Below are 12,010 nucleotides of genomic sequence, written 5' to 3'. Positions count from 1 at the left end.
AGACACATGAAATCTCTTTTGCAGCTTTGAGCCATAGAACATCCCAAAGTTCGTACTTCCCCAGCAAGGTAGCAGAGGTGTTACCAGCTGTGTGCTGGGACAATACTGCCTTCACCGGTGCACTTGTGGAGGTCCACTGGGGCTGCAGAAGTAGCGGGGTTGGAAACACTGCATCTTCTTGTAAACGCCCTCGTCCAGTTTGTTGCCTTCTAAAAAGTACACCTCTCAGAGCCAGCTTCAACACCCACTTTTTATGGGTGTTGTCTTCATTGCTCAGCTGTGCTAACCACGATGTTTCCTCAGAAGCATGCAGGTAGGTAAAGAGCATGTTGCAAGTTCTGTTTTCTACCTATTAGTTTTGACCTATTTTGTTTACTGGCACCTGGATTGTTTGTAAATACCAAAATAAGAAAAGAGCTGTCCAATTTTAGACAGCTGCCCTGAGCCCTCAGAGTGGTGTTCAGATGCCCTCAGAGGAAGTATGGGTTATTTCTGCAGTAAACAGGTCTAGTGGTCTCTTGTGCTTGATAGAGGGCTGCAATGTAAATATAGACATGTTCTTACTTGAATGAACTGATATATAATTGTCCTCTTTTTTAGGATAGTGAGATAGTCCACAGAGAAGTCAAAGTGATGGTGACATGTTTGCCTGGTATGTTGTAGTGCCACCCCACTTTCCCAGTGCTTTAGCTGCCTGCATGGGGTTTGCAGATTGCATTGGGTGCATCTTCTGCTTGGTGGGCTCATGCTCTAGTAAGCTGTAAGGAGGAAATTCCTCCTCACGGCTGACCAGTGTGTGAGTTGCACCAACAGCTGAGCTTGCCCCTGTGTAATCTGGAGCAGGCAGGACATGACAGAGCACTGGACGAAGGAAGATAATTAGATGGTACATGTGTGTCTGAGTACACTCCCTGCTCCCTAGAGAGTACTCTGCATCTTGGTGGGCACTGGCAGCCCCATATGAAATATTTCAGACCATTCTTTATTCCTTGGCCCAGAGCAGAGATGCAAATATCATTCCTTCTCTGGATTAGATTGGGCTTGAATGCTATAACCAGTGATCACATTTTACACTAGGAAATCAGCATCTGGTGTGAAGATGACACATCTGCTTTTGTAGTGATACTGAATGTGCGTTGAAGCCATCAGCACAGCTGGGACTCAGTTACTCAGGCTTTTTCACTGACTGAGTTTGCTTGTTCCACTACCAGAACTCTTTAAGAAAACAAAAAAAAAATCTGTATCTCCTAGTACCCACATTCCTGGGTTTTATTCCATTAACTGCAGGGACTGTGGATTCTGGTTAAAATAATCTGCCTCTGGAAAGTGGAGAAGTGACCATGTTTGTTCTGCCCAGAAAGATGCCAATTAGTGCTCTACTCAAGTCAAAAACTAACAAAGGCTTGAATGTTCCTGTGCCTGTTGCTCAACAAGATTGTTTATCAATTTACAGGGAGGCCACGCTGCCTTTTCAAAGTGCTGCTGGAGGCCTGCCAGCAGCAGTAACAGAGACTGCGCTCATTGTCTAAATGCCACTGGATGCGAGAATAGCAGACTGATGCCTGTTTTCCTTTCATTTTATGATGATCTAATTGCAAGAGATATATAATTCCTCGTTATGTCAGGGAAGTTGTTTCTCCAGCATCTGGTACTTCTCTGATTATCTACAAATGGTATCTGAATATTAATAGGAGATCCAGCTTTCATGTAAGAAATACTAGTGGGAACTGTTGCCTGCACCAGGCCTGAGGAGACTTCAGAGTCTGAAAGAATTGGCTTTGTCAGTGAATGTATAATTTTCTTTTTTTTGTTTTTTGTTTTTTAACATCCTTGTAAATTACAGGCTTTGGTTATGGTTTGAAGAAATGTGTTCTGCAAATGTTGTAACATCTGTATGCTGCTGTTTTTACTGCAGCCGTTGTACAGGTCATTAATCAGATCTCACGTCGTAAAAATTTCTCCACCCTCTTCATGAGTTTCTTTGTTATCATAACACTTTCCAGTACCTTGGCACCTAACTCCGCTATGCTTCCTTATAATTACCTGAGGTAGAACAACTGCTTTTTTTATCCTCGACATGCTTGGCTCCTGCGGTGGTGCTGCCAAGCCCTGTGCTCACCGTATCTCTGCAGCAGACTGCACATCTAGGAGCTCTGGAGCGCTGGTCCTGGTGGCTGGGGAAACATATGGCAAACAGACCCTCTCCTCTCATCCTCATCGGCTGCTCACCAACGTGAGCTCATGGCACGAGCCTGGAGAGGAGCAATGGCAGCCATGGATGCTTTTGGATTTGATACTTGGTCTTCACCCCTTTAATAAGTGTCGAACACCTCTGTGCAAGGGTTGTTGCCATCCAGTGCTGTGCAAGGAGAATGGTTGGGCAAACCCCTCCTAAGTGAGGTGAGGGGAGCTGGCAGCTTTGCCTGGGCTATGGGGTAGGTCTGCAACAGGCAGCAATGGGGATGGTCCAGCTGTTGCAAGGCTTATGTGTAGTGAGCACTGCTGGGAAAACAATGGGGTTTGGAAAGACTCACTTTTGGGAACTTACCCGAGCATGAGTCCCAAAAGGTGACCAGGAAGGAAGAGCTCATGGGAGCATGTCATGGACACAATCAGTGCCTGGTACATTCGAAGGGTGTAGTCTGAAGTAATGATTGCTACCAAAAACTAGGTGAATTTCACCAGCTTCTCATAACTGGCAAGAGGACAGTGCTTAAGGTTTGCTGACCTCTGGGCAAACACTCTCTCAAGGGCATGTAGCAGGCAAGAGGAGGGGGATCTGGCTACCTCTGGGAAAAGGACCTGAGATTTAAGCCAGGTGGCATTGTCCCAGTTTCAGCTGGGATAGAGTTAATTTTCTTCCTAGCAGCTGGTACAGTGCTGTGTTTTGGATTTAGTATGAGAACAATGCTGGTAACACACTGATGTTTTAGTTGTTGCTAAGCAGTGCTTACCCTAAGTCAAGGGTTTTTCAAGTTTCCCATGCTCTGCCAGTGAGGAGGTGCCCAAGAAGCTGGGGAGGGAGCAAAGTCAGGACAGCTGACCTGAACTAGCCAAAGGGGTATTCCATACCACGGAACGTCGTGCTCAGTATATAAACTGGGAGGAGTTGGCCAGGAGCCACCAGTGGCTGCCTGGGGACTGGCTGGGCATCAGTCAGCGGGTGGTGAGCAACTGCACTATGCATCACTTGTTTTTATTCCTCTTTCTCTTTTTTACTATTGCAAGAACAACAACAATGATACCATTACCGATGTTGTTGTTATTATATTTGACTTTATTTCAATTATTAAACTGCTCTTATGTCAAACCCCAGGTTTTACCTTTATCCTATTCTCCTCCCTATCCCACTGCCTGAGGGTGGGGAGGGGCAAGCGAGCAGCTAAGCGGTACTTTGTTGCCAGCTAGGGTTAAGCCATGACAGGCATTTCCAAGGAGGGGATGTCTTCTTGTCTTCTCACTCCTGTTAATGACGTTTCCCTCCATTTTCCCAGGGCAGCCGCCTCCGGGGGCCCATAGCACAGGGATCTCAAAGAGGGTGGCCGTGGGCCAGGCACCACCATCAGCCTCACAAGGTGGCTTTGCTGTGCAGATCAGCTCTTGGACAGGGCTGGCCTATGCCACTCTGGCCTGTCACAATTTACTTTCCTAGCCCTATTGCCTAAGCCTCAGCCAAACTACACCTTTTTCCAAGAATCCTAATAACCTGATGTTTTTCAAGTTGAGAGCCATCATGGGGTGGCTGAGGCACACTAAGCCAGCAGCATCGTCCCTTGCCAGCACCATGGCATTTAGCAGTGTAACACCAACAGCTTTAAGAGTCTCAATTTTCCATAACTGTAAGGTGAAAGAGAAATGCATGGCACTTAATACTTGCAAAACACAGATGCCAGGCTGCCTGAAAACTTCTAACCACACTGGGACCTTAAGAAGTCAGTATTTCAGCCAGAGATTGCTAACACAACCGCCTGCAAAGCAAACGGTGCTTCTGTCCTGCGTGGGTCTGAGAACAGGGTGTAAGAAGCAAAGCCTATGTTCAGTTTGTGGCTTATGGTTAGAAAGGCTTGGAAATGGACTTATCACTTGTCCCTGCTCCTACCATCTCCACACTTCGTAAAGCTGGTGTGAGTGCTTACTTCCAGCTCTTGGTGTAGTGGGGAACGAAACATCTTAACAGTGGCCTGAATTTGAGCTTCACCTTGAAGACTTAACTGCAGTTTTGCATGAATTCGGGTCAAACTAAGGCTGCATCTGAACCATATGGGGCAATCTCTTCCTTCAGACAGCTGCATCTCTTGCCTTAGGAAATAGTAATTATTATTTTTTTCCACCTCCAAGTAGGTACTGGTCGGATGAACAAGAGATCTGTCTGACTTTGGGGATACAAGACCATGCCAAGCCAAGGGCAGAAGTGTGGCTGGAAAGGAGGTTGGTATTTTTTCCTGTCTCTGTGGTTTTAGGTGAGCTTCAGGTGAAGCTGTCAGACTGCACTGCAGAACGTGACAGTTGTTTATTATTGTCTCTACAAGCAAGGAAAAAAAGAACTATATCTTCTCCTCTTTCTTCCTCTGCTTCACAACCCATGTTCCTATGTCTTAAGGTATGGCTATGAGATGATTAAGCTTGGCTGGGTAAAGAAGTGGGTGCAACTTGTATGCCGAACAGCAGAGGCTATTAGACCGGTCAGCGCAGAAGCTTGTGCCTCTGTGCTCGCAGAATTATGGCTTTGAGGCATTTCCCTGGGCTTGGGGACCAGGCAAAGGCTGCCAAGGATCCTCTGATATGTAAATCCTCCCGTAACTTCTGCAGAGGGGCCCAGGGAGCTATGCCACAGAGGTTGTGGCTGTACTCATCCTGTTCAGTCAAGTAAGCTCTTCAATTGTGTGGCTAGGACTCTAGCCAAGAGGTCTTTTTGTAAGTGGTCACTACAGTCTAAGCGCTAGCAAAATTAGTGGTCAAAGGCACTTTCTATACCCTCTAAGGCTTTGACAGAGGCAGTTTGGTAGGTCTAGCTGGGAATGCTTAAGACATTACTGGCTGGGGTATCCTCATCCACCTGCTAACAGCTTCTGCTTCCATAGCAGAGAGTCTGGCAGCAGTTTAGTCACTCCAGACACCGGTCTGTCAGCTGAACTCAAACCTAACTGTAACAGCAGCCCTCAAATCTAAACTGCCTGACTTGACCCAGAAACAGACACTGGCAAGCCCTCGGGACAGTCTTCAAGGAGCAGGTAGAAACAAGCACTGGGCTTGGGAAGGGCTGTCATCTTCAGCAACCCATCTGTGGTGACCATACACTCTGGCTTCAGATCCCTCTAAAACTGTATTGGGAACTACATTAATGCTCCATAGCCATCTACTGATGTTCTGCTCTATATACTGCACTGAATCTAATGTATTTGGCTTTGCAAGAGCTGCGTGCCATGAGTTCAGTGAAAATACTTGCCTGAGAGTGGGGAGCACGTGCTGTTTAAGGCATTATAATAATATATAGTCATCCCTTTCAAAGAATGAGTATAGCACCAACATGTTTAGATCACAATTTTAATGTTTAAAAACTATAGAGGTAACAGAGAGATTATAGAACTTAATACATTTTTTTTTTTTATTTACACACAGAAACTGAAAAACTGCTTCTTTTACTTGGATATGAGCAGCACAAAGTATGGTGATGTTAGCAGGAGCAAAATGACTCACTTCAACAATATATTAAAGACGAGCTCATATCAAGTGTACATCATTCAAACAGTATTGTTTATACTGGACCTGGATGACCCTTAACATACCTTGGGACACTAAAAACAGGTTTCTAGAAACAAGTTAAAGTTCAAGTCTTGTGGAAAAATACCTTTTACAGTTTATATTTTGTTGGCTTTAACAGTGAAAACAAAATGTACACTTGTATTAATTTGAAAAGCTCTGTAGAATATGACTGCATATAGGTTTTTTCCTCAAATTTATACTCACGGTGAAAGCAAACATTATTTCAAGTTTCATTTTCATCCAAGACCATAAAGTAAACATGGAAAAAAATACAATTATTTTTAGATGCATTTCTCAACCTCCGTTTTTCAGCAATCCTGAAAAAAACATGTTTCCGTGCTTTACCAGCGAGAAAGTCTATGCAAGGCTCTTGATGGAGGCACTCGCAGGACATACACAACCCTCCCCCCCTCCCATCATCCTCACCCCTAGACACGCAGCTATCCCGCAACCAAAATACTGGCCTCTGCCCATTCTAGGGTGGGATGTGTAAGCAGTCCCGGGCTGGGGGTGCTCTTGTCAGCCTCAGGTGCTAGTGTTTTGGTTGTATGATAGCAGCGTACCTGGGTCTGCAGTGGAGGAGTAGACACAGGACTCTGCAGGAAGGGAGCAGGCTCGAAGTGGTAGAAATTGCTCTGGTTGCTGCCCGCCCCTGGCTTTTAGTACTTTTTTCCTGAACTACAGGTGTTTCTGGTTGCTGAAAATGGAAATGCAGAAGTCCTGCCCTGACTGCCGTTTGGACTAGTTGGGTAAATACATGCCTGGACACAACATGGTATAATGCTGGGTCAAATTGCTGGCTGCAGTTTGGTCTGGTTTCTCCATAAAGCCTTCTCAGCACTTTACTACCACCTGGCCTCAGCTGAGGCAGGAGGTTCCTGGGTACCAAAGGGGCCCTTTATAGGGAAGGTATTTTACCCAGCAGGAAGACTGGCTAACCTGCGGTTGAGAAAACAGGGAGTCATGCACTGGAATTAATCCTAGCAATTTCACTGAGCCTTTTCTTTCTCTTTTTCTTGTTACATTAGTGATGCAATAATATTTTCAAGTTTAGGCTTTAACTTGTGGACTCTTGGGAGAAAGGAAAGGATAACATTTTGCTAAGTCAGAAGCGAAAGTATTTATATTTCTATTAAAATTATTCTTAATATGCAGAGCCTATCTCAACACTTCTATATCATAGGGGATAAACAACTGCAAAAATATACAGCATCCTATTTATTTACAATATATATATGTACATAAAAATGAAATTTCCTACAATACAACACAACTGCATAGATTTGTCTTCAGAAACATAGGTATGTGTACAATTTGTGAATTCTAGACCTTTCCAGCCCTGTACTTTTTATTAATTCATTATCTTTTTTTTTTTTTTTTTCACAGTTTGTTACAGAAATCCTTACATTAGATACAAATAAAACATTCTTTGTGTAAGTTACAGGAAATAAGGATTTTCCTGACAGCAAGGGCTCTGGGGAATTGTTTAAGAAAGCACCCTGGTGCCAGGCGATAAAGCCATCTTGTGGAGCTGCTGATGGAGCTGAGTACATTCTGCTGTGCCTTTCTCCTATAGGCACTGGGGTGGGACAGTAGGACTGGAGGTGGGATACCACCACATGGAAAGAGTTTTGTTTTGACCAAGATGCTTTTTAGCCTTAATGTAAGGTTCAAGCAAAGAAACTTATTCATTTAAAGATAAGCTAGAGATACCATTAATCGTTACTGTTAATAATATCAAAGCGAGCTGTGGTGCTTATGCACTGTAAGGCAGATGTACAGACACAACCCATGTATCACCCGACCTGCATTTGCACGTGTGACCTATTGCAAGTGGAGCACAAGCTGTGGGTGGGTATGTGGCTCAGGAAGGCAGCCCTCGCGAGCAGACGGGCACCCCTATCCCTGACCTCACAGGATGAGACTGGCTGTTCTGCCCTGGGCCTGCACACGGGCCAGGCACCACCACTCAGTCCGTGTCAGCCCTGCAAAAGGTCTGTGCCAGTGCATGGATTTGACATTGGCCCTCTGACCAGAAGTAAGTATCACCCAGAGAGGTCATTGCTCCGGAGATACTGTTCCCAAATAACAATTGACTGTGTTTTACTTACTAGGCATATTTGCCATTGGACAGAGAAGGGCATCTGTATTCTGCAACTGTAAGGGCGCTTTAAGCTCATGACTATTTTCTTTGCAATGTGCTGTGGACTAGGAGAAGCAGTAAGGCCATCTTTTAAGTGTAGGATTAACTCCTACAATCTTATTAGGAACCCCTGCTTCTAATTAGTCCTTCCTTGTCCCTCACCACACAACTGTTGCTATAATGCAAATGAGAATTTTAAAGTAATTTGTTGTAGTTATTCAGAGCGATTTTGCATCCAGTCTATGACATTTGCAGTGCTCACAATAGTGATAAACTCTCTATGAAAAGAAAGCATGCTACCACCTACTAAGTAGATACGGTACTCTGGATCCTATTAATTTAACAACAGAGAAACTCCTACAGCATTTCACTGTGCTCTTAAAATCCTAGCTAAAATGTGGGACTCGTACATTGTTGGCTACAAGTTCACTATTCCAAATGAACTGAATAACAGCAGTACATTTTACAGATAACCTCATACAAATATTGTCATCCATCACTGATGTTGACAGTTACAGCAGGGTCTATTGCATTCTGTTAAGAATGTATAAACCTGATGAGAAAACAAAAAGCACGTTATTTCACGTTCATTACCACAGACATCAATAAACACATGATTCCTTTCCATAAATATCTATAAATATGATGCCAATAAATCAGTCTAAGCAAAATTCCCTCTTTTTTTTCCTTTCTTTTTTTTTTTCTCTTTTTTTTCCAGAGACCCAGAAACAAAGTCTGTTTAAAGACTCAATATTTTGGGTATCTATTTTTCAGTATCTAAGATACGCTTTGATGGTCCAGTACCTCAGGTTAATTTCACTCTATGCACACACCCAGCTCATTCTTCTCCCTATTTATCCAGTAAAACTCCAGTATACAAATAAACTGGGAAAAAGAAGGTGGCAGAATAGCAAAGAGGAAGGAGAGGAGTAGTGATGGAGGAGATTTGGGAAGATGCAAGGAGCAATCAGTCACCCAACAGCCCTTCAAGCTGAAGGAAGCTGGGTACCAAAACTCAATGGTTGGTATTTTAAACAGGAGACTACACGCTATTTGGGGATGGTGGTGGGTGGGAGGGAGATGTCACAGTTGTGACCTTGCTGGGACCTTGTGCAGCAGATCAGACCTCTATCGCACACCCGGGTACCTGAAAGTCGCTCCCAGGATCTCCTCTCTCACAACCCCCCAATGCACAGAGCTGCACTGCTCATAAATCAGTAGTAGAAGGATAAAGGGGGCAGGAAAGCAGGAGGGTCCTGGAACATCTTGAGGATAACACTGTACAGCATTCTCAGGTCTGAGTTAAGTGTTTTAGGATAAGATCCAGAGAGATTATAAGGCACCTCAAAACCTGAAATGTGACCCTAGCAAGCTGAGTCAGAAAACGGAGTGAGATGCTGGGCTCCTGCTGACCAGGGAGTGAGGAGATAGGAACCAAGCATAGGTTCTTCTCTCCAGAGCCTGACAAACATCTGGGCTATGGTATATCTGTGAATAAGGGCAGGGATCAGTCTCATAAAGAGACAGTGCAGAGAGAACTGGTGACCTGCACCATCACAGGCAAGAGTTTGAGACCAGCTGCAGGAAACCACAGTGACCTTAGCCTTGGGTAGCTCAGCGGTTTGTGTGTTAAGTGCTTGGCTGCGCGGTGCTTGGGAGGAAGGACATTGCACCGGAGACCTTGCTGGGAGCCTGTGAGGAAAGGTCTGAGGGGCCAGGAGGAAATCAGAATAAGGGAACCTGCTCTGCAGTCTAGCAGGTCACTTTGCCCAGAGGAAGGAGGCTTCCAGTTTTGTTCTTGCTGCTGGGCTACTCTGAGGACTTGGGCAGCCTGCGGTAGTCAGCTCTGCCTTTTGTGGATCACAGTGGAGTACTGGCAGAGCCGGGTAGCTCACTGCCGAGGCTGAGGTACAGATCTAGAAGTCTGGGTTTAGTAGGCTTAGTTTCTGCAGCATGAATGGTCTGCATCTCGATGCCCAAATTCCAAGAAAGGCCCCAACCTAACCTCTCTGGACGTTACCCTTAGAAACCAACTTTCAAGGGCCAGAGAAGTGCTCTGTGATCTCAACTCTCAGTGACTTCAAGCCGTGTAGGACAAGGCAAAGGCAACTGAGGCAATTCAATAGCTCACAGAAATCCCAAGATCCCAAATCCTCCATTCCTAACCTTAAAAAGAGGAAGCTGCAATGGCAGGTTCCCCACAGCTGATGACAGTCTCCTTCCACAGTTACAATGGGAGTCGGCAATGAACCAGCTACTGGGAACAAGAGGGTCACTGCATACTGACAAGTATGGCTCGAGCATACTGAGGGCACCGCTCAGCCCTTGGGCGTGAAGCGGGGCTCCCTTTAGACACCAGTTCTTTCACTGGGAGCTGGGTTCATATTTTGAGACACTTTTTAGCTCACGTGGTGAATGACACAAAGTGAACATGTTTATGCTGCTGGCAGTGCACTAATAGAAGATGTCTGCCCAGGATGGTTAACGATCACCTGCTTAGCATTTGAGTCTCTACAAGTAGTTCTCTACACCAGCTATAAGGCATTAGGCAAATGCTTATTTTGAGGACAACAGATGCAAGTTACAGTGTTTCTGCTAATAGTAACTGAATGCCTTTGTTATGGAGGATCGATGAGAAATGTAACGAAACATATTAAATATAAAAAAGTGTTTTTGTTTGCTTAAAGAAATGTTATAGATTGACATTCCATTAGAAATCCAGTAGTTTGGCAGGGCGAGTCAAATCCTGCTCCCGCTGACTTCAGTGGGAGAAGGATAAGACACGAGAGAGAAGCCAGTCTCTGCAAGGTATGTACAAATGAATCCCAGAATGGAAAAGGCATGAGGTATGACTAAATGCGTAGGTTTTGATAAAACTGGGGCTTGTTTTTTTGTCTGAGGCAGGTGGGGCATTAGTAAACAGTTTAATGCTGAATAAAATGCAGACTTCCTGTGGAAATCTTGGAGCATCTGCTTCTCTTCAGGCTCAGGTACTTATGGGTTGGGATCAAGTCTAGCTCTGGTCAGGCTCCAACTGAAGTGTGCCTGGGGAACGGTGGCTGCTGGTGGTGGCCATCCTTGCCCTCCCTGCACCCCGTCACAAAGACACACACACGCAGAGGTCTGTTCCCCAAAGCTACAAAAGGGCCAAGCCCTGGGGCTGGCTCCCTCACCAAAACATCAGAAAGAAGCACCAGATTTAGGACCTACACTTATATAATGCTCATTTGCGTTCTTATGGTGCTTTTCGTGTCCATATCCAGAATGCTGCACTTAACCCAGTGAAGCAAATGGTGCACAAAACAGCAACAGAACAAACAAACAAACCAACAAACCAGATACGTACAATTGGAGAGCAGAGTTCTGGCTAAAAGATGGGGGGGAAGGGTGTGAACTGACATCACTCCAGTTGGGATTGATAACAACAGGAGCTGCTGCCCTAAAGGAGCAGAGCTTATAGTTGAAGGGCTAAGGATAATAATGGAACAATACAATTCATGGGTGGAAGAGGGGAAACAAATCAATTGTGATGAATTCCTATGAGCAATGCTCTGTATAGTCTCACGGACAACACAGAGCTGATCTGATAACTTGGTGTTGGGGGACAGAGTGATATGCCTGTTGGCAAAATGGGTCTGTTTCTGCAAGAAAATACACCCATAACAGTATTTTTAGTACTGGATAATCATTATTTGGATTTGATTTGAGTAAACTCACAAAAGGCGGAATAGATAACAGAACCGATGGTTGCGATTTTGGTGTGTAGCAAACGGGGGTGTCTTTTCAGAAGGAGGTGAACTTCAGTGGCCTTCGGCACTGCCTCCTGATTGTACCCAGTCATAGATGACCAAAGGAATGCTCACTAGGGAAAACATTATCCCCAGTGCCAAGAAAAGAGAAGCCTGGAACAAAAAGTAGAGAGAAAATTAATGAATAAAAAGAAAAGACAATTAATTCAAGTACGTTAACTTCTCCTCTTAAGGAGATTTACAAGGTGATGTATCAAAGTTATCAGCTAAAATGGGATAGCACTTCTGGTAAAGACAAGACCCACAGATAATTAAACAGATTAGTGTCATTAATAATTAGTTGAACACCAAAACC

At 44.7% G+C, this 12,010-nt stretch overlaps 1 protein-coding gene across 3 annotated transcripts in view; it reads right to left on the bottom strand.

Annotated features, from left to right (window-relative positions):
* Window positions 1-6,966: 6,966 nt before the first annotated feature.
* SLC38A1 (solute carrier family 38 member 1) overlaps window positions 6,967-12,010 on the bottom strand; it is a 40,703-nt gene continuing 35,659 nt past the window's right edge. For 2 of the 3 annotated variants that reach the window (XM_055807584.1, XM_055807583.1), the window contains one exon: window positions 6,967-11,808. In XM_055807584.1, coding sequence (XP_055663559.1) covers window positions 11,707-11,808 — 102 coding nt within the window. In that variant the 3' untranslated portion in view covers window positions 6,967-11,706. The remainder of the gene's footprint in view (window positions 11,809-12,010) is intronic. The other variant, XR_008747720.1, reaches the window with a different exon arrangement.

Source organism: Falco peregrinus, chromosome 6 (assembly GCF_023634155.1).
Source record: "Falco peregrinus isolate bFalPer1 chromosome 6, bFalPer1.pri, whole genome shotgun sequence".
Taxonomy (NCBI): Eukaryota; Metazoa; Chordata; class Aves; order Falconiformes; family Falconidae; genus Falco; species Falco peregrinus.
The sequence above is the reverse complement of the archived record's forward strand: the minus strand, read 5'-3'. Positions and strand labels throughout refer to the sequence as shown.